The 22,564-nt window shown below is 40.5% G+C and overlaps 1 protein-coding gene across 1 annotated transcript; it reads right to left on the bottom strand.

Moving 5' to 3' along the window:
- Nucleotides 1-498: 498 nt before the first annotated feature.
- On the bottom strand, nt 499-11,374 carry GCM1 (glial cells missing transcription factor 1; the record flags this gene model as incomplete). Its single annotated transcript, XM_084624692.1, has 5 exons — nt 499-1,251; nt 3,350-3,478; nt 4,814-4,926; nt 7,085-7,337; nt 11,291-11,374. 5 exons carry the CDS (start codon nt 11,372-11,374, stop codon nt 499-501), a joined length of 1,332 nt encoding a protein of 443 aa, XP_084480818.1.
- Between the last annotated feature and the right edge of the window lie 11,190 nt (nt 11,375-22,564).

Here is a 22,564-nt window from a genome sequence, read left to right on the forward strand (position 1 = left end):
TGCTGCTCACTGATAGCTCCCATTAAAATCAAGTTTGCATAATTTAAATGTGGGGTAGAATAAGGGACATATGTAGTCAAGGACTGTTGCAACCTTAAACTAAAAGTAGGGCACGTTTTGCAAAAGAAATATGGCTAATGTTAAGAACAATTCAAGGGTGACAGAAGAGATCAGTGAGGCTCTATGAATGGACATGTCCACAAACAGGGAGTAGATTATCCCCTACATCATTCCCTGGGGTGTAACTTAACTGGGATGGATTATGGCTCCCCTTCCCTTCTGCACAAGGGAGAGGAGAGGCCTGCAGGGAGGTGCAGGGTGGCTGTGCTCCCTGAGCCTGCTTATCTACCCCCCCCTCCACAGTTTTGTACGCCTATGTAGAGTGAGGGGTAGAGGGCTGCCCAATCAGAAAGGCTGCATTTTACATTCACGTTACACAGAGCAGAGAATCAGGCCCACGTTTACAGGTGCAGGGAAGAGGGGAAATGATAAACATGATCATCGTAAAGGACAGAGACTAAAAACCAGTTCATTGTTGCAGTAATCCAGATTGGTATATTTTCTTTCTTCTTCAAAGTCCCATTCGTTTCCTTTTGTGAGTGGCAAAGGCTGTTGATGGTGATGTGCAGAGTTCATAATGAGGTAGGGATCCTCCGAAGAGAGATGGTAGAAAGAGGAAGGGATGTAGCTGCTGTTGTAATTCACATGCAATTTCCCTTCATAAAAATCATCTCCAGACAGGCCTGTGTTAGGCCTGGCAGGATGGTAGCCAGCCTTTGTTGTAGGTGGTATATTGGGAACATGTTGGATACTGGAGTCCATACAGTTTTGTGAAGAAACGATTTCACAATGCAGATCAGCCAAAGATAAAGCAGAACCATTGCAACACTTGTCAGTACATGGATTCCTTTCAAGGGCAGTGTTCTTATTCCAGGGTTGTGGCTCTCCATAATCAGCGTACATATTGCACACAGATGGTCCAGACAGGTCTCCGCTACCATGCTCCCTGCTGCCAATTTCTTTGCACTTCTCGTAGTATTTGTTAGATCCTGTGTCCTGAGAGTGTTCTGTTAGGTAAGGGGATCTTCCAAACCCATAGTTTTTGGCAAGAGACAAACAATTATTTATTATTTGCTCTTGAGGGTTTTTGTCTATTAAATGTCCATTAAAACTACAGGGAGATATGTAATTTTCCTGATTGGAAAGAAGTAAAGGCAAAGCTTCTTGACTTTGCATCTCACCTGTCAGGGACTTAAGAAAGAAAAATAAAATGTAATAATTAACTCAACAAAAACAAACAAAAAAGAAAAAGAAACCCTTATAACTAACCCAGAACAATTAATTCTCTTAATGCAAACAATAAAACAGATCCAGTCAGAGTACCAAAGGTATCTGAGTTTATGTCTTCTCTCCTTGCGTTATGTTAATGTTGTGGATTGTAATGGTGAATCTTAGTAAGCTGGGGCCCCAAATGATAAACAGGAAAGGAAAGTCATAGTTCAGAGAAAGAAGAAGGCTGGCCCTGGTGTTTGGATGCTAGTCTGGGACTTTTAAGACTTTGGTTCTCTTCTCTGACACATACTTCCTGTGTAACCTTGGACAAGTCACATAATCACTCTGCCCTGTCTGTAAAATGGAGATAATAGTAGAGGGATCGGCAACCTTTAGCACACAGCCCGCCAGGGTAAGCCCCTTGGTGGGCCGGGCCGGTTTGTTTACCTGCCACATCCGCAGGTTTGGCTGATCGCAGCTCCCACTGGCCGTGGTTCGCCATTCCAGGCCAATGGGCGCTGCGGGAAGCAGCATGGGCTGAGGGATGTGCTGGCCACCGCTTCCTGCAGGTAAACAAACCAGCCTGACCTGCCAGGGGGCTTACCCTGGTGGGCTGTGTGCTAAAGGTTGCCGATCCCTGTAATAGTACTATATGGGGGTTGTGAAAATAAATACGTTAAAGGTGGAGTGTTCAGATGCTATGCTGATGGGGGCCAGATAAGTATGACAGATAGTTCAGCCTCCAAAGTCCTTCCAAAGACTTACTAGAAAATGTACCTAGAATCAAATACTAGAGTGTATTGAAATAATACTAATTAATGAAATTGTTAATGAAATTGCTGTTTTAATACATTTACTATCACAGAGGCTAATTTACTTATTTCTATGGAGCTTTGCTGCAGTTGGATATGATGGTTTTTTTAAATGGTTGTTACATTTTAAGTTGATTTTTTTCCACCCCAGTAAATATGATTCTTCACACATTTGTAAAAGTATTTCCCCTAATTTTTAGCTGACATTTTTATTTCTTTAAAATTCAGAGCTTCACAAATGTCAGTTTCCTTCAGTGAAGGTGCAGCACACTGGAAGTATTCTGCTAAGCAGAGTTTCTGGGTGTTTTGCAATCTCTTTAAATACTCTAATTATTGGATTATAATTTTACAAGGTTTAATTCCTTGCAGAACACCTTCTTTTGGTGTATATTTAATTATTAGTGCTTACAGGCCTCTGTTCTTTGTCATTTTACTTTTGCATCCTTTTAATTATTGCAACTTTATGACTTGATGGACCCAGCCGCAGGGAAACTCCCTTCACGTATTCTGGAACTATCTGCATGAAGAAATTCCCCTGACTGTACATTCTTTAGGGCCCAGCCCTGCCTTAGTTAAAGACCCGCTGATACCATATGGAAAAGTTTGAAAACATTCTACTGAAAATTATTCTATTTCTAGATCATATATTTTCTATAGTTCTCCTTCCAGGCATGTTATAATAAGACCTATTCTTTCAGCAAGTGGGGAATGTCTTGGCAGTACAACTCCTATTTGGAGTAGCATGGGCAGATAGATGGAGGTGGTGGTGGTGGAAGGGGACCTGGAGCTACTGCACAGTCTGCACATGGATAATCCTATGCCTCTAGTGGATCCTTGATAGCTACAAATCATGGGGATTTGCAGGTTATTTTGGTAAAACCCAGCTCATTCTGCAGGGTTAGAGTCCCCTAGGGTAACCAGGCAGCAAGTGTGAAAAATCAGGACAGAGGGCGGGGGTAATAGGAGCCTATATAAGAAAAAGACCCCAAAATCAGGACTGTCCCTATAAAATCGGGACATCTGGTCACCCTAGAGTCCCCACAACACAACAGTCTGGGGAGAGTTCTGAGGGGAAAGCTGAAACGACAGATGTCTCCTGTCCTGTGGGCTTTTCTAAGGGAGGGGAGAATCTGGCCATAGTTTTTATTCAGTGGTACGCGTGCCAAGGTTGCTGACTCCCACACCCAAGATCCAGGTAACCTGAGCAGCATGGCACATAGGACAAGCGACTGTTGAGCCCTCTGTATATTAATAATAAAAGTTACCTCAGCCTCCCGGCATCTTTTTAGTCTTGGAGAGGTGGGAGAAACAGCTGTATGTGCTTTCTGTGTTGATCTTCTTGCTTCTGCTTCTAGTTTTGTTTCTGGCCTTGGGTGATCATGGGCCCCCTTAGACTTTAGAAAGGAATGGGTTAAGTTCAAGTTAAAAACAGAGCCCATGCAATAACTTTAAGCGTTCAGCACTTACGGTACATATTTAAAATCCACGTAGGTGCTGCGTGGCCCAGTGGGTTAGACCCTTTCACCTCACATGGTGTATTCAACTCAGCAAAATGGAATAGGATGGTCTGCTGATGGTGTGAGTAGCCAGTTCCATTAGTTCTTTAATGAACACACACATATCTTTCAAAACTAAGACTATATATATGGTATGATCAATCAGAAAATTTATTTCCACCTCTATTTCTTTGAGAATTAACTTGATATAAGCATGTTTGTAAATACAATATGTTAGTTATTAAAACAAAATATGTTTGGCCAGGTCCCCAGCAGGTGCAAAGACCTGGAGGAGAGGAAGGATAGTCTAGAACTTAGCCTTGGACTTAAGAGACATGTGTTCAGTTCCCTGTTCTGCCCCAGATTTCCTCTGTGACCTTAGGCAAGTCACTTAACTTCTCTGTGCCTCAGTTCCCCATCTGTAAAATGTGGATAATAGCACTACCTTGCCACACAGCGTAGTGTTGTCAGAACAAATATGTTTACCATAGTATATGAGCACTTCACAATGTTTATGGGAGTATAAATACTTACAAAAAAACAAAACAACCCCCCTTGCAAATTTCCCAAAGGGTCGTAGTAAAGCTTTACAAAAAATCTGTTTACACCAGTCAAGATCTGGCCGATTATCTAACTGTTTGAGCAATTTGTACTAAATGCTAAAAAAATATAGTGTGTATATGATGGGCTACCACAGACAAATGCTTAGGTCTGACTCCTTACTGCTCTAAGAAATCCTTATTTCTGGATGGTGCATTCTGGGAAGGATGTAACATCAAAACAGCATGTCTGAAGCTGTAAGGGTCAGGGCTTAGTCTAGACTCTAAAGTATAGGACTGTGTCTGCACCGCAGCTGGGAGAGCATCTCCCTGCTTGCATAGACACACGCTAGCTCTGCTCTAGCTAGCATGCTAAAAATAGCAGTGTGGATGTTAAGTACAAGCCTGCCTGACACCCCTCTCCCCCCCACCCGGGTGCCCATGCCGCCACCTGTGTCACAACATCTACACTGTTATTTTTAGCACGCTAGCTCAAGCAGATCTAGTCCATACCTGTCTACCCAGGCTGGGAAGCACACACCCAGGTGCAGTGTAGACTTGCTCTCATGGTTTATGGTGCATTACAAAGTAATGATAATATAAGATTCCTATTAGGTAGGACAAATAAATGTCTTTAGTTAGTCTGATTCAATACCTGTTTAAGTTGATCTGGATAAAACTGTTTTACACCAACCTGAAAAAATATGAATGGCCCTTCATGCCTCCAGAAGTTGGTGACAGGGTACCCACCATGGCCTCGACAGGAAATAAGCTTTAAAGGTCCACTGCAGTTTGGACAGCATTTCCCTGCAACAAGGGTAGGAGGATACATTGGCATCTGTGCAGGGGATCTAGCACTCAGATGAATCCAGTCGGTGAGAATGGTTCATTTGCAGTGGATTGTTACCTTATGGTGCTTGTATGCTCAGAAGATGCATTGAGTAGAACTGTGCAAAAAACCCTTTCATACATATAGAAAACCAAACACTGGCAAAGAATGACCTTTCTCCTGTTTTATAGTTCAAGGTGACCTGCAAAGGATATTTTTAAAAACTGTACTTTTTTGCACCTAGGTTGGTTTTTCATTAAAGTATTAAAAAAGGGCTGAAAGACTGGGCAATGAAGGTTTTGGTCTTCTGATTGTTTTTCAACTTAGAAGTAAACCTGGTTAAAAATTTCCTGATAGAACAGTTTTCCACTGGAAAATGCTGATTCAATACAATAAACATTTTGCCAGACTGCAAACAAGTTCATCAAAAGATTCAATGAAAAATTATCCTAAGAACATCAGAACGGCCACACTGGGTCAGATCAATGGTCCATCTAGCCCAGTATCCTGTCTTCCAACAGTGGCCAACGCAGGTACTTCAGAGGGAATGAACAGAACATGCAATTATCAAGTGATCCGTTGCCTGTCATCTACTCCCAGCTTCTGGCAAACAGAGCTAGGGACATTTAGAGCATGGGGTGGCATCCCTGACCATCCTGGCTAACACCCACTGATAGACCTATCCTCCATGAACTTATCTAGTTCTTTTTTTGGTACCCTGTTATAGTTTGGCCTTCACAACATCCCCTGACAATGAGTTCCACAGGTTGACTGTGCATTCAAGTGCCTTGTTTCAGCTTTATCATTTCAACTAATATAATATATTTTGAGTGATAAAGTTGAAACAAAGTACTTCAACCTTAATCAAAACAAAAAGTTTTGATCAGGTCATTTAGATAGTTCTGTAACCAATTATTCTGGCAATCCTGTTTTGTGGGAAATTTAGAAATGTTGACTTTTCATTGTGATTTGGGATGAAAGGAAATTTTGAAATGCCAGAATTTCCTGAGGAATGGAAATGCCAAATTTCAACCAGCTCTATTTAGTGGTATCAGGAATTTCAAGTCTGATCTTTTCTGGTTTGGCTGGGGGACCTATGTGAGAGCTCAGGGATGTTTATAATGGGCTCTAGCGCTTCAACTAGATTTGGCCGAATTTGATTTTTTTTTTAAATAAATTTCAATGGATAATATAGATGTTTATTTTTAAGCACTTTAAATTATTTTTAATAGATTTAAATTTTCACAGTTGTGCAAAATTATCAGGGGAATAACATCACATGTAAAAATTTGCTAAGTAAATATCCTTAAACCAAACTCTAATAAGTTCTCAACCAGCATTTTTCTTTCTTTGCCTATCTGTAAGTTTTGATTATTATTGAAGCATTTTTTTGGTAAATTAATACATGCACTGTGATATCATTTACTGACCAATAAAATTTAATACTTTCAAGCCTAACTTTAACTGAAGTCTTTAACAAAATCTTCCTTTATCCAAAACGTTCATTAGTCACTGTTAACGAAACCAAACAATCAAAAAGAATTTTAACAAGTCTAGCTAAAAATCTCTTCCCTTCTGAATTACTCAACTTTTGATCTCTCAGCTTTTGTGTTGTCCCCTTTTCAGTAATTTTCCAGTCATCATAGAGTCTTCCAACATAGACGGGCTGAATTTCTAATACAGATAACAAGTAAAAAAACTACATCATAAAAAATCAACTCATTTTTTTCCTTTGGAGGTCACCTTTAAGTAAAAATATTTTCCAATGGAAGTGAGAGGTTCCTGTGCAGATTAATGTACTAGGAACTCATCTGTGCCAAGCTGGATATCAAGCCTTTGCTAAAGCAAAATAGAGACAGTACATGCTGACTTTTAAGACTAGCCAGGCTACAAAAGAAAGTTTTGAGAAGCCAAATCAGTAAAAACAAAAAGGAATCAATACTCATTAGTATTCTTCTGAAACATGCAAGTTGTATTTAATAATAGGGAATACTGTTGCAATGGCAGTGGGAAAGACTGGATGATGCAATTAGTCTTTTCCATCTCTAATTTCTATGATATTATAATAAATTATTAACAAGGGTATTAATAAGAGAACCAGGGCAGGCGTTGCCATTTGCACACGGTCATACTTACTTTGCTGTTTTTGCCTGGCTTTATCACATATGGCTGGTCTCAGATATATCTTCCTCCCATCTGCGGCTGAGCAGTCATTGTTGCAGACCACTACCCCAAGGCAGGATTTTTTTAAGATGCGAGAGTTGTGGTTATTGGTGTTTCTCATCGCCCAGCTACTCAGGTGCCTCTGAGCATTTTTATCATCCGAGCTATAGATATGCTTTACATAGGAATCTGGCCATTCCTGAAACCAATCTGTTTGTTTCACATCCTGTTAAGAACCCAAAGAATGCCACATTTTAGCCAAGGAAAGAAAGTAGTTTCTCAATTTGAGGACAATAGGCTAGATCCTTGTCACTCTGGCATTGTGTAGCAGGCCTAAATCCAGACTAGCCAGTAACAGGAGGATTCCTTCAGTATAGGCTTGGGGGATGGCTGGGGAAAGGGACCATGGCTGCAGTTTCACTTTGCTCTAATGATCTGACCAGCTGCCAGAACAGCCCTTTGGCCTTCAGGCTGCTCTAACTCATTCCAGGGCCCAGCCAGGTGCAGAGCAGCCTCAGGAGTGGAAGGCAAGGTACCTACTTTAAGCCACCTACTTTAAATGAAATACCCTACACAACTGTCAAACTTAGCAATTATTAGCAGGTTAATTTCTTGTATGCTCCATGGCCTACTTCACCATTACTATTATTAAAGATGGGCCTGTGTTGCAAAGTTTGGAGTCGGAGCCAAGCATTTGGTTTGGTTTAGCCTGGACTTTCCGTAGAGAGAGGATGAGCACTGAAGCATATCCAGACTGCTTCAAAGCTTCCTGGGTCTCCAGATCCAGCATTTTGTTCAGGTCAATTGCTAATTCTCAGACCAGATTTCTATCCTAACTTAAACCTCTTCCCCCTCCATCATCCCCAATACAGCATTTCAGTCAGACCTTATTTTTCTATTAGAGGTGGAGTCAAAAATCTATATTGTAAACAACAAATATAAAACTAAACAAACAAAATGACATTTTAGCAAGGAGCCAGCCAGACATCAAGACAATGGCTACAGTTAGTACAAGAAGAAAATGTAAATAGGTTATAAAGAACCAAACACTCTGATGCCTTAATGCGAAATAGATTGGTGACAACATGAACTAGTCTCAGCAAAGCACTGTTTGCTTTCATTACGCTCAAGAAAAAAAAAGAAAGGAGAAAAGGTCAAAAGAGACAGAGATCCATGAAAGCAGTACGGAAGCACCTTGCTAATTTGCACTGGCTGGGAGATCTATTGTGAGAGACTAGCATCAGGGAGATTTCTTTGCCACCCCTGTGAAAAACTACACAAGTTTGACAAGTTCTGTTCCTTTGAAAAATCTTGATTCTAGAGCTGGCCAGAAATTTTCTGACAAATCTGAGTTTAATCAGAAAGTACCAGCTCAGCAGAGCGAAAAGTTTCACTGAATCTATTACAGATTTGATCAAACTTTACTCAAAACCCAGTTTCCTGGATGGCTGCTGGGGAGCCCATGTTCTGGGGCAGCCCCACCATGCAGACTGCCCTGTGCTGGGGATTGCAGGGTTTCCAGGCTCCCATTCCACAGAGACCCTGGCAGCTCCAGAAGCCCCAAGCACAAAAGCCCAGGAGCCCGGAGCCTAGCACCCCCAGCTGGAGCTCTCAGGGCTGCTATGCTCTCCTCTCTGCAGCAGCACTGCCCATCTCTCTGCTGTGGAGCAGGAAGCATAGAACTCTGCAAGCCTGAGCTCCAGCTTGGGCTCTAGGACAGCCCATTCAAGGCAGGCTTCAAGGTGCCCTGTCTCTAGAGACAGCTCAGCTAGCAGATTCAGAGCCTGGAAGCCCGGTGAACCCCACTCAAAGTAAATTAATCTACTCCTGTTTCAAAGCCGCGTAGGTCAAAGCTCACTATAGAACTTTTAGTGTGCAGTAGCAGAGTTCACATGGACACTTAGTGTGCAGCAGGTTGATGTGGGGTAGATTTATACCCCAGCTTTTCGTGAACTATATATTTGTGTAGACAAGCTCTCAGGTCTTCCAGGCTGCCTGTTTCGGAACTGGGTACCTGGAAGTCCTGTGTTGGGCTTTCAGTGTCCATGGCTGCTGCTGGGCAGCTCTTCTGTGCAGACAGCTTCACACTGGAGGGCTCAAGGTTTCCAAATTCCCAAGCCAGCTGGTTCCCTGGACTACCAGACACCTGAGTAGGTAGCCAGGGTGCCAGCTGGCCCAGAAATCTGGAAACCCTGGGGTCCCCGACAGTCTACATGGTGGTGCTGCCCTGGACCAGCGGACCCTGGGAGCCCAGACAGCTGCTGAATAAAAGTGATATTCTTATGCTAGCTGTGCTAACTGTGAAACTGACAAGAATGTCAATTTCACATATTTAATTTTGGAAATATTATGGTTTGGTGCTTCCAAAATGAAAATTTTCAGGCTTTGTGGGTGCACAAAGAATTTGGTATAATTGTTTTTAATTCAGTTTAGAACAAAAATAAATTCCAAAATACTGAAATTTTTTGGAAACTGAAAATCCTGAGTTATGGCCAGTTCTACTCAGTTCACACATGCTCAGCAGAGACTTGTTAGAGTTTGGCAGCTAAATGCTCTGAAGATTTAATCTGCACTGCACATGCTCCAGCCCAGGAATCCAATGGCTGATAAAAATTCTCCCTGCACTCGCTGCTTCCAGCTGCTGTGACTCCAGGCTTGGGAAATGAGAACTGGGAGACCATTTCTTCTATGCTCTCTATGCTCCATCTGCTGGCGCCTAGGCAGTGCGGAGCTGGAATCTGCCTGACTTGAATGCAGATGGGAGAAGAGATGGAATGACGGGAGGAAGGCCACTGGCGGCAGTAGATTTGGACAAGAAGCCTTTAGGGTGGAAGGGGGACTGAGACAAGGAGCCTGGGTGGGGAGGGTGATTGTGAGTGGGAGCCAAGGTGGGGAGACAGATTGGATGAGGAGTTGGGGTTGGGTGGGTGAGGGACTGAGCTGGCTTGGTAAGGAGCCTGGGACAAGGGGCCTAGCAGATATCGGGATGAGAAGCTCAGGAAGGGAGATTGAGACTTGACACTGATGTAATGGAAGATTGGGACTCTAAAGGGGAGCATGAAGAAGAAAACTGGGACTGGGATAAAGAGCTTGGGAGTCACCATGCATCTGCTGTCAACAAATATCTCTTATACCTCCAGCCAAAGTGTGTGTCTAATGCCCTACTAGTAACTGGTCTACATACAGAAGACAACCAGCTAGTGGTCCTCTGTTAGCTCAAGCTGCAGAGGCTTGGATCGAAATGTTCCAACAATGCTGAAGACCCATGTTGGTGCCAAGATGTTGCCACTTATTGGAGTTTCACTTTTTTCTGTTTGCTTTTTTAAAAAACCTAGGAAACTACACACATACAAAACTATATTAAAAGAACTTTAAGGCTGCAAAGGTTCTGGGTTCCTAACTTGAACCTGGGCTCTGATTTGCAGAAGTGTTGAGAACTCACATCTGCAACTGAAAGCAGTGGCAGCTGTGCTTTTTGAACCAATAAAATGCTATATAATGCAAAGTACTCTGAAAAAAATCAAGTCTTAGGTATCTCAAATTGGGAACCCAAAGTTACTGGACACTTTTGACCTTAAACTCTGTGCCTCAGGTACCATCTCAGCACGTTTGAATGATATGCAATAAATAAGACATTCAAGAGAGAGGATAAAATAAAATATTGAATAGCTGCTTCATCCAACCAGTGAACTAGAAAGTTAGTGAAACTAGAGGTTTCAGAGTAGCAGCCGTGTTCATCTGTATTTGCAAAAAGAAAAGGAGTACTTGTGGCACCTTAGAGATTAACCAATTTATTTGAGCATAAAATCTCCGCACTGTGTTTTCCACTGAATGCATCTGATGAAGTGAGCTGTAGCTCACGAAAGCTTATGCTCAGATAAATTGGTTAGTCTCTAAGGTGCCACAAGTCCTCCTTTTCTTTTAGTGAAACTAGAGTATCACTATTTCTTATAACACATAGACAGCTCTTTCAGGTGTATAATTCAAGGATAAATGTATGAATGCTTAAATGTTTTACTGAATAATTTTCTAGCTGTTCAACAAAATGTCTCATTTTACCATACACCCTGGATACCGGGGAAGTGGCAAACAAGGAAAGATGATAAAATATGAATGTTTCAGAAGGTATTCCATGATTGGCTGAACTTCTAAAATACCTTCTAAAACAAATACACGTACCTGAGGCAGTTTGATGTCATTGATATCCCAGCTTTGAGAAGTGGAGTCCTCCTGGTCCATAATGTCATCTGCAGCTTTCAGCATTTCTGAATTCCTTCCCAAACTTAGCAAGCAAATCTCCACTGCCTGCTTTTGAAGTTGACTAGCTGTCACCACTCTCAGGCAGTTTACAATGAGGAAGCTGTTTCCTGAAGCTAAACGATAGAGAGGCTGCCCATTAAAGATAAAAATCAGTGTTCTTCTGCCAGAAAAACTTGTTCCATTAAAAGTTTTGCAAGCAGACAAAGCAATGGAAAATATAGCTTAGAGATAGAATGTGATCTTATGGAGGCATCATTAACTGAAAGCACACCATGAGTTTATTGACGGTTTGGTTTTGCTCATTCTCCTTTCAGACCAAATGTATGTTCACGTAACTCCACTCCCAGACCTCTTTGTAAGTGAGATCAGAATCAGGCCCTATATTGTCAGAGCCAAAATAACTGAGAAGCACAGCACTTGCAAAGGCCTCTTTATTCTTGTTGGTTACACAATAGGATTTTCTCCTGCTGTACATTACGAAGGTGAGGAGCAATAGGTGACTCTGTCATGTTATTTGAATTGATATGGTTCTCGGCCACTTCACAAAATTGCACACATCTCTGAGAGCCCATCAGTTACAATAATGGATGGAACTGGGCAGGCTTCATGCATTTTCCTATCTCAACTAGCAGACAAACCGAAGAAAGTTTGGTGTGTTAGTTAAAAATGATTGTGGGCATCCCATACAGTCACATGTAGTTCCTTATGCTTTCCAGTCATAATTTCATAAGCATAAGCATAGCACCACAACAGCAATGTGCACATGAATAAAAAAGTTCTTTTTTCTTGGGTGAAATCATTATTATTTCTGAGAGAGAAGATAAATCTGAAAAGTATCAGCTGGATCCTCAGCTGGTGGAAACTGTCATAGCTTCATTATCTTCAATGGAGTTACTTTGATTTACACCAGCTAAGGATCAGATGCAGCATGCTGAGTGGTGAAATATATAGCATAATAATGTGTTAGGCAGTTTGTCCAGAAACTGGAATAGGGAACTGGGAGCCATTATTTTATTATTATTGGCTATGCAAGTGACTAGATCTTGGAGAGGTGCCTCAGTTTACCCATCTAAGAGATTCGTTTGATAATACCTCACAGGAGTGTTATGAGGCTTGGTGAACATTTGTAAAGCATGTTGAGATCCATGGATGAAAGGTGCCATAAGCAGTATATTCAAAGTATTACTCCCCAATAAGTAAATCAGAACATATCAATGGTAAAACAATAGGGAATTGCAGAGTACTGTGATCAGATATTCAGAGCAAAATACATGCAAAAAGACACTAAACATGACACATGGGATTTAACATTAATTGCTTAGCAATTTGAATTGGCAGTTTAATTCTTAATAGGCAACTAAGTCATTTTTGCTCCAGAAAAGATGTTATCAGAATGAGCTGGAAAAATTATTCCGGGAAAAGCTGCTTTACTACATAGAACATACAAAAGGTTATAGAAAACATCAGGTCTTCATATACTCTCATATTATACCACAAGGGCTAGTATAGTCACCGCTGCAGACAGGGACAGTAACATTAGAACAGACAGTGTAAAATGTGAGTTGCATTGGAAAGCTGTGTTGAATTTATGAAACAAATTACCCTTGAATATTAAATGACCTGTTATATAATTCAGAAAGACAGTCCAAATCTTTTTTCAATTACTTTTCAAAATGAACTGGCTTGAAAATTGATTTTTAATTCCTTTCTTCATTAGAATTAATCATTAACAATTTGTAGTGGAGCATTTTCCTTTTATATTGGTTTGCCAAAGAAAAAAGCATAAATTAAATATTACTTTAAAATTCAGTGAATGACAAACGATGGCTGATTAATACAGAAAAAAAAGACAGTTGCAGAGAATCATGTTTGTACAGTTAGGTGTTGGTATAGACTGAAATACTGCAAAACTTCTAGTAATTGAATTGCATGGTGGCTTTCAAATTATTTTGATTGCTATTTGTTTATCTTCTTATATCAACTTTACAAAAATCTAAATTTTACTCTATATTAAATAATTCCCACCCCCCCTTTTTTTTTTTTAAAAAAAAAAAGCAATCCTCTTAACCAGCCACCAGCTAGGACTTCAATGGCATATCTTACCTCCTTAACTTCTTATGTGGATAAAACTGATGTAGTGTCATCTGAATGAAGAGCTTTTTTGAGGGCAGAGCACTCAGGCTTCAATCACTTCCTAAGTCTCAGTAGCTGTACTCTATTCCATGATCAGATACTATATGCTAATGTGCGCTGGCTGCTATCCAATCAAAACTTAGATGTTCACAGTCAGCGACAGGTAAGAAAACTTGTAAAGAGTCCTATATATTGACTCATTTACAGCATTAGTAGGATGGGAGGTTGGAGTCTGACTTGCAGCTCATATTGTCCCTCACATAAATTGTACCACATTCCCTTAAATAGTCAGGTAGTCAGCCTGCTTTTGTGTGTGATAGAATGCCAACAGTAAGGTAGCAAAATATGCACATGACAAAGTTATTCAGGTTAGTCGAGACCAGAGAGGATTGTGCTGAAGTTCAGGGGAAGGTGAATGGGTAACACAATGGCAAATGAAGTTTAATGTTGCTAAATATAAAGTAATTCACACTGCAGGGAAATATCTAAATATTTACTACACACACCTTACAGGGTTCTAAATTAACTGTATCAGCTCAGGAAAGGGACTAGAGGATCACTGTGAACAGCTCGGTGATGACATCTGTTCAACAGTCAAGAAAGCAAACAAGATGTGAGAATACATAAGGAATGGGGTGGAGAATAATACAGAAAATATTATAATGCCATTATATAAACTAATGCTGTGGTCTCATCTAGAATACTGTGCAGTACTGGCCTCATCTCAAAAAGGACGTTGTATAATTAGGAGGGGTTCAGAGAAAGGCAATAAAACAAATAGGGGCACGGGAAAACTCTCTTCATAAGAGATTGAAAAGACTGGGATTGTTTTCTTCAGGAAGGAGATGAATAAGAGGGGATAAAATAAAAATGTATAAAATAGTGAAAAGTAAAGAGAAGTTAGAACAGAACTTCCTGGTCTCTCTTACAACTCAAGAACAAGAGGACATTCAATGAAATTAAACACGATAAATTCAAAAATTGAGAAAAGGAAATCCTTTTTCACGCAATTCATAATTAGACTGGAACTCATTGCTATAGGATGTTGTTGAGGTGGAAAACTTAGCAAGATTTAAAAAGGGAATAAATATTTATATGGATAACAATAACCAGTGTTATAATAGTTAATGTGAACATCTGTGGAACATCTAAGACATCTAACAGACATTTTGGAAGAAATATTTAAACCTCATGCTTCAGGGTTTAAGCCAATTTTTAACTCCTAAGGGGACTAGGAGCGTTCTTGTATCTGCCTCTGAACTATCTGGCCACTGTTGGAGAGAAGGTAGTGGCTTAGATGGACCTTGAGTCTGATTCAGTCGGGCAACTCCTATATTACTACATATTACACTAATTCAATGCAATTTATGTTTCATTGTTTGGAAGGACACTCTTTAAAACCATAGCCACAGCAAATCTCATATGCTCTCCTTTGATATTTCTTCTGTTATGAGAAATCACAGGTAGGTGAAAAAAATCTGGAGCCTGGAATGCTTTTGGCAGGAAGATCACAGTTCATCGAAACACCATGTAATATTGCTAAACAGCAATATCAGAAACCAGTGTAACTTTCTGTAGAGGTTGACTGCTGGTGTCTTTTGTTCAGGTGCCAGACTGTGATGAAACCCAATAGCTGATCACACGAATGCATGGATGTAAGCTATTACACAGTTTTCAGACGATCAAACTCCTTCATTTATATTGACTTACTGCCCTGTGAAGAAGCTACTCTTGTCAGCACTATCATCAGCCTTCCTTATTCCATTTTTGATGTAATCTTTCAGCTGGTGCCAGTACTTAACTGATCTCAAGTGTGGCCATTGGCCCTTTAAATGGACACTGATTAGTGCTATATTACACACCATATGGTTTGTGCCAAATGGAAATTGTATTGGTTTGGACAAGACAAGACATGCAGTTAACTGTTCTATTTTAGCTTGTACGTGACACCTCATATGGATGTTGTCATTTTTATTCTACTTACTGCAACATGAGGGGCAGCTGAAGGAATGAGGCGAGACCACATTAAAAATTATGATCAACAGGAGGGAATTAAAGGCAAATGTGAAACTGGAAGGCAATTTCGGTGAAAATGATCATGAAATAATAGATTTAATGAGTCCAAGGAAACTAGGAGAATAAGAACAACGGACTTAAAAAAAAAATTCCTGAAACAACTAGGACATTAGGAAAAACTTCCTAGCTGTCAGAGTGGTTAAGCACTGGAATAAATTGCCTAGGGAGGTTGTGGAATCTCCATCATTGGTGATTTTTAAGAGCAGGTTGGACAAACACCTGTCAGGGATGGTCTAGATAATACTTAGTCCTGCCTTGAGTGCATGGGACTGGACTAGATGACCTCTTGAGGTCCATTCCAGTTCTGTGATTCTATGATGGTGATGACGGTGTTATCAGTTACCTCAGTGGAGCCCCAGCCCTTGCCAAGCTTAACTTCAGCAGTGGATCACAACAGCTGAAGCTTAGACCAAAATCGAGATATATCATCACATTTTCAACCCACACTGCTGCTTTGATATGTAACCCTCAGCTTCAGCATAAATTCTGCAGCTGAACTGTTCCAGGACATAATACAGTAGGTTCTACAAGACATCTCTGGAGTCAAAAATTTCAGCAATGACAACCAATAGATGGGATTAGTTGTCAGGCTTCTGACTAATCACTTATGTGAGAGAGCCCCTAAATCAAGCTAAATAGGAGTTCCTAAAAAAAAAATCTCATTTGAATTTTTGGCCATGTCTTTTCTGCAGGTTGACAAGAAAACAGACAACAAAAGACTGTCAGAACCACAAAACATCCTCTTCAGATGCCTGTGGATTCTCTATGCACAGCTCACCTACTTGCACTGTGTGCTGGAGATAAGGCTTGGTCTAAACCAGGATAATATAGTAAGCATGTGAATGCTGAAGAGGCAACGCTTTACGGGATGTGTGTAACAACAAACAAAATCAGCATGTATAGTCATAAACATACAATATACACCTTGAAAATAAGGCACAAGACGGAGAGCCAAAACTTTAAATAGAGCCATTTAATGCTTTTGAAGAAAATATAATGTGCCATATGCACTCTGGTGACAGTAGTGAGATTATAAAACTAGTGAGCTTAGCCTAATTACTTTTAAATGAACCAACTGACTATTTATGGAAAAATATTCTTACTTTGATTAATAATAAAATTAAATCATACCACTAACTGTAGGTGTAGCTGACTGTGGCCATGGATAGTACACTTACACGAGGTCTCTGATTGCTTTAGTGCTTTGTTGGCACAGTAGATGGCGCCAGAGACATTTTCTCTAGCTTTCTGTAGCTGGCTGGTGAATTTGCTGTCAGTAGGTGGTGGGGGGTGGTGTGTTCCGAGTCAGTGTATCTAAAAAAAATCTGTGTCTGGAGTATATTTCTCAGTGAAAATGCCACCCAGTGCTTTTCATGTAATGTTACTGATCAAAACAATGCCTCAGCCGTTCATCCCCATCACTTGTCCTTTGCTAAAATTCAAGCCACTGTGACGGAATTAAAATGGGGGTTCTGCCTGAGATGGCAGACAAATTAAAAAAACACCAGCTAAGGCCCTGATCCTGATAAGACATAAACATGCAGGTTAGCCCATTGACCTCAGGGAGCCTATTCCCATGTTTAAAGTTGCTCGTGTGGAAGTGGTGAATCAGGGTCTAATGGTGGAACAAATTGCAACGACTCTGGCTACATTGTCCTCTTCTATTCCTTAGACTCTAAAGTCGTCCTATAAAGGTCATTTCAGAGTTCAGTTTTTTAGTTCTTTATTTTATGTGCACTTTTAATTAGTCTAAGGCCTTAGCATGCTATGGTGATGGAGGCCACAAGTAAAAGCCTGACCCCATTGAAGTCAATGGCTGGAGATGGGATCTGGATGGGCTCTGAGGGCTCTGAGGTGTCACTGACTGTCTCTCTCTCTCTCTCAGGTGCTTGGCTGGCTGGTTCTTCCTCACATGCTGAGGGTCTAACTGAGTGCCATATGTGGGGTCAGGAAGGAATTTCCCCCCAGGTCAGGTTGTTAGTGACGTTAGGTTTTCTTCCACTTTCCTGTGTAGTATGGATTGCAGGTCACTTGCTGCGATTAATTGGGTAAATCTCACTCAATCTTTCCCTTTCTTTATCTGTGGCACCTAATAATCTTGTCTTTTGTGGGCTTGTAATTCTTTGGTCTAATTTTGGTCGTTCGGTTTTGTGGGGGGGTGATGAGTGGTGCTGGTGGCCTGTGATATACAGGGAGTCAGACTAGAAGATCTGGTGGGCCCTTCTGGCCTTAAATGCTATGACTTCAATGGGGCCCAGATGTCACCCCTTAGCTGTTATTGATATTTAAATAATTATATGAAATCTTCCACATTTTCAATTTTCCACATGTCCTATTGATCATGCCTAAGATTTTTATTGTTATTTTTCTCTGATTTAACTCCTTCTTTCTTCTGATATTAGAGGGATCTATTTAGGCCCTGATCCTGCAATGTAAGTCTGTGTGGGTGGATCCATCAAGCAAATAGAGTCCCAAATGAAGCCACAGAGAGGGCAATAGCCACTGAACAAATTGCCAAGGAATGTGATAAATTCTCCATCACTTGGAGTCTTGACGTTGAAGTTAATGTTTTTTCTAAAAGTTATCCTTCAGTTCAACTAGTTACTAGGCTAGATGCAGGTATCATTTGGTGAAATTGTATGGCCTGTAGGTACATCGATTGGTAAGGCTACGATATCATGGATCACACTGCAGGATGAGAGTCATAATTTTTAAAGTTGTTTTTACCTCAGCTGTTGTTTCCTGACTGTTTTCTTCTTTATTTAACACCATTTGAGTTAGTTTCTATCAAATTAAAATATTTTGATGATTAAAATTTTGTGTTTATTTTCTGTGTCAAAAATTGCCTTTTTGTACAAAATCTTAAAATGTACTTAAAAAAAATCACAGAAACCAGGACATTAAAATATTATCCGAGCTTCTGAGAGAGGGTTCTTACCTCACTGGGAGAGAAATGAATAACAGAGAGTTGGGATGTACTTTCGTAGTCTATTTTTTTTCATAGTACATACACAGGTTCCTATTCACCTTGAACAAAGAGGTTAAATATATCTGGAAAGATACAAACAGGTAATTCCACATTCAGAAGTCCAGCTAAAACACAGCTGTGTCCCCAGACCTTCAGCTAGGAGCATTTTCTCTGGCTCCTGAATAACCATGCTGTCCTAATTCTAGTCAGGAACAACCCCCATCCCGTCCCTAGTCACACCTCCCCCACAAAGTGACCCATTCTGTGCTCAGTATTAATTGAATATAGTTTAGTCTTTTGGATCTGGGTGTGCTGGTCTCTATTCTGACCAGCAATTTACCCTTTTGATTTTAGTGATCTTCCCACTTAGGAATGCAGCTGCTAAATTGACAAGAGGTTATATAAATGCCTAGATTTAAGATAGATGCAGGCTAGAGATTCTCTTATAAATTCCCTCAGTGGACTCGCCCTGCATAAAGAAAATGGTTTGTAGTGTAGATTCAGCAGTGCATATTTTTGACACATGTGAGTTCAAGTATGTGTTCCCTTGTTAACCAGCTAAATTACTTAAGTGATCTCCAACAGATGTTTCACAGAATGAGAAAGCATGTTTAAGTGAACAGGAGATGGAATATTGTCCACTAAGATTTAGAACTGGTCCTACAACTTTTCTTAAGAAATGTGAGAAAAGTGTCTGTTGGGAACTAGTTCTCTGCTGAAGAAGCTAGCAAGTAGTACATGGATGAGCAGTGCTGTTGTAAAAGAGGGATTGAGACATTAGGTGTTATTGGAGCAATTTTTTTTTTAAAACTGTAAGACTTTGTGTGTTTAGAGTTTGTGTAAAAGGACTCTGGTCAGATATTACCATAGCAACCACACCATAAAACATCTTCTAACACTTATTAATCACATGACAAGAAAAGCTAAGCAGAAATGTTACTTGGAATTCAGAAGTTAAATGACAGGTTTCAGAGTAACAGCCGTGTTAGTCTGTATTCGCAAAAAGAAAAGCAGTACTTGTGGCACCTTAGAGACTAACCAATTTATTTGAGCATGAGCTTTCGTATTCATTCTGGGAAATGCATTCAGCAGAGTCCTTGAAAAGGAAAGATGTTGATTAAAAAGTCTCTGGCTGGAACCAAAAGGCTTTCTTGGGGAAAAGACTCAATCCACAGTTGGATTTTGGATCAACATTTCTTGTTAAGAGTAATCCTGCTGTTTAGACAAACAGGACAACCACATAAAGGGCGAAGAATATGGAAAACATTGGTCTCATTGATGTTTGCTTTATTCATGTGCAAGCAGCATATGGTAAGCAGAGAGGTGAGCGATGAACAATCACTATCCATCTTAAACAAACTCAGTTCAGGCAGTTCCTTTGACTTCATTTTATGTTTGTTGTTCCTTATAATTTTACATGGTGGGTTCACAAGTACAAATGACTTCCTACTCACCTTTATTCACTTTGGCTAAACGCAGCATGTAAATGCCTTAGCTCGGTTAAAAATGAGGTAGGGACTCAGCTACCATCTTCTCTTTCTTTAATTGGTGCTAGCTCTACAACAGCATATGAGCTGGAGCCTTGTAGCTGTTTATACACTGGAGAGATATCAGTCTGCTTGAGGATGATCACCAGTTTTCACAACAGCAATACAGAAAGCAGCATGTTGCCATTTTCAAAGCTGGTAGGCGATATCAGAATGCAGACATGCCAACACAGCATCTAATGCCAGGGAACACTTCTTCAACTTAGCTTTCCACCAGTACATGCAATTTCACACCAGGATGAGGAGAAAGAGGCAATGATTCCTATGCGTAGAGTTGAGGCACCTAACTGCCTTTGCTCAGCAGAATTGCACCTCCCAGCATGTCTCCAAACGAAGTATCTGCGCACATGTGTGTGGGGCTCTTGCGTGAGAACTGAAACAGAGTGATGTTTTTCCAGTTCTGCTTCAGATATTTTGGGGGAAGCGTTTTCTTTTTCTTCAATGCTGTGTTATCTTTCCGAAGTGCCCTGGTATGAGGAAACGTGTGGTTACAAGATGAAAAAATTCAGACCAGAGTCTCATAAACCAATGTGGTGCTAAGGCTCTCACTAATACCTTTACTAAGAAAACAAACACTGTGCATCTAGGTTGTACATTCTACTATTGGCCTCAATGGCAACATACCAAACTGAGCCCTTTTTAAAGTCCCAAGGCAGACAAAGGGTGGGAGGGAAAATAGGCATAGACAGGTGAAGGTGGTTGTCTGAGGCAAGTTCAGCAGCAAAGCCAGGAAGAGAACTCAGGTATCCCGCATCCCACACTATGCCCTATCCACTGGACCATACTGTCTCTCTAACTTTACTCACAACCCAAGCCTTTAGCTGTTCTTTCAGTCTGTTTTGTTTATTTTAACCATTCCTTAAGATATTTCCATCACTCTAGATGATTTGTTGAGAAATTTCTCTTGCCTTTGAGCCTTTGTGTTTTAAGTGATTTTTAAGTTTGTCATTTTAATCCTGACTTTCATCAACATCTTTCTATGCCTACCCTCCATGTAACGTTTTCTTTTCTTTTGATTCCTTTACAGAGACAAAGGAATCAAGATTCTCTCTCACGACCAGAAGTTGGTCCAATAAAAGGTATTATCTCACCCACCTTGTCTCTCTAATGTCCTGGGACCCACACAGCTACAACAATACTGCATACAACAATGGAAGATTCTCTTATTGTTGATTATCCGTTAAACAGATTTGTACATCATACAGCGTTCCAGGCAGAACAACAACACAGATCCATTCACTCAGCCCCTGCTCACGGGGATTAGGGCCTTGTCATTAGAAGACAATAAAAAGAAATAATTAGCAGCCTTTTTTATGGCCTCTGACAGAATAGAAGTATGATGCATCCCAGGACAGAAAAGAAGTTGCATTCTGCTCAATACAGAAGTTGCAGACATTTGAAGTCAAGTACCTTTAAAGACTTTCTAGTTCAGAGAGAATCATATAATTAGACTGGCATGTTTATTATTCAATGATTATTATTATTATTCAGCAGCAAAACTACTGGATCAGAAAGGCAAGTACTCACCTAACTCCGCAGAATCCCCAAGACGTAGACCAAAAGATCCCCATGAGCCAAGCAGGCCCATGCATCCTTCCAGGCAAGAGTTCATATGGCCTTGCCTCCCTTGATAAGGGAGTAGAGCCATCCTACATGTGAAGCAAATCTCAAGTCATTACCTGCTAAACCGCCAAAATGTTTTCTCTGCATTATAATGCTACAGCTCCTCCAGACATCCTAGAAGCACTGTACACAAGCGTTAGTTTTCTGTTTTGTTTATGATTTCATCTTAATGACTTGCCTTGCCTTGTATTTTAAAGTTGATCTCTCTATTTGAACTGAACACTGTGGAACAGAGTACACAAGGATGTAATCTATTGCTTATTAATAAATGTTTATATTTTGATAACACCTGGAGTCCTAAACCAGTTTGGGCTGTATTGTGCTAGGCGCTGTACAAACATATAGTACCTAACAGTCACTGCCCCAAAGAGCTAGCAGTCTAAAAGATAAGACACATTAGGGGGATGAGACAATCAACTCTGCTGGGGTGAGGGCAGGAGTGATGGGGTAGCAAAAATTATAATGTAGTGTATAATGCTTAATGAGTCAGTAGCACTGACCACACAGATCTTTACCATTATCAGGTTGCAGTTTTCTGCATCCATTATGGCACAGTTGAGCTGTGAAGAGGGACTTGAAGACAAGAGGGTCGTTTTAACAGATTTTAACTGGAAGTTCTTCCTGCTTGTAAGGGGCAGGACATGAAAAAGCCTGGAAGCACTCAAAGATGTGGAGAACTGGATGATCCAAGCTGGCATCATCAGCTGACAACGGTGGGAGTTGATCTTGTGATAAGGTATTCGGGGGGATAGGTACAGCAGGCTGGATTGTGAAGGACTTTAAAAGTAAAGAGAAGCCTGTTTGAAAATAAATGTATCAACTAAAATGAAAAAAACATGTATGGAG

The sequence above is a fragment of the Lepidochelys olivacea genome (assembly GCF_965140295.1).
Source record: "Lepidochelys olivacea isolate rLepOli2 genome assembly, chromosome: 3".
Classification (NCBI taxonomy): Eukaryota; Metazoa; Chordata; order Testudines; family Cheloniidae; genus Lepidochelys; species Lepidochelys olivacea.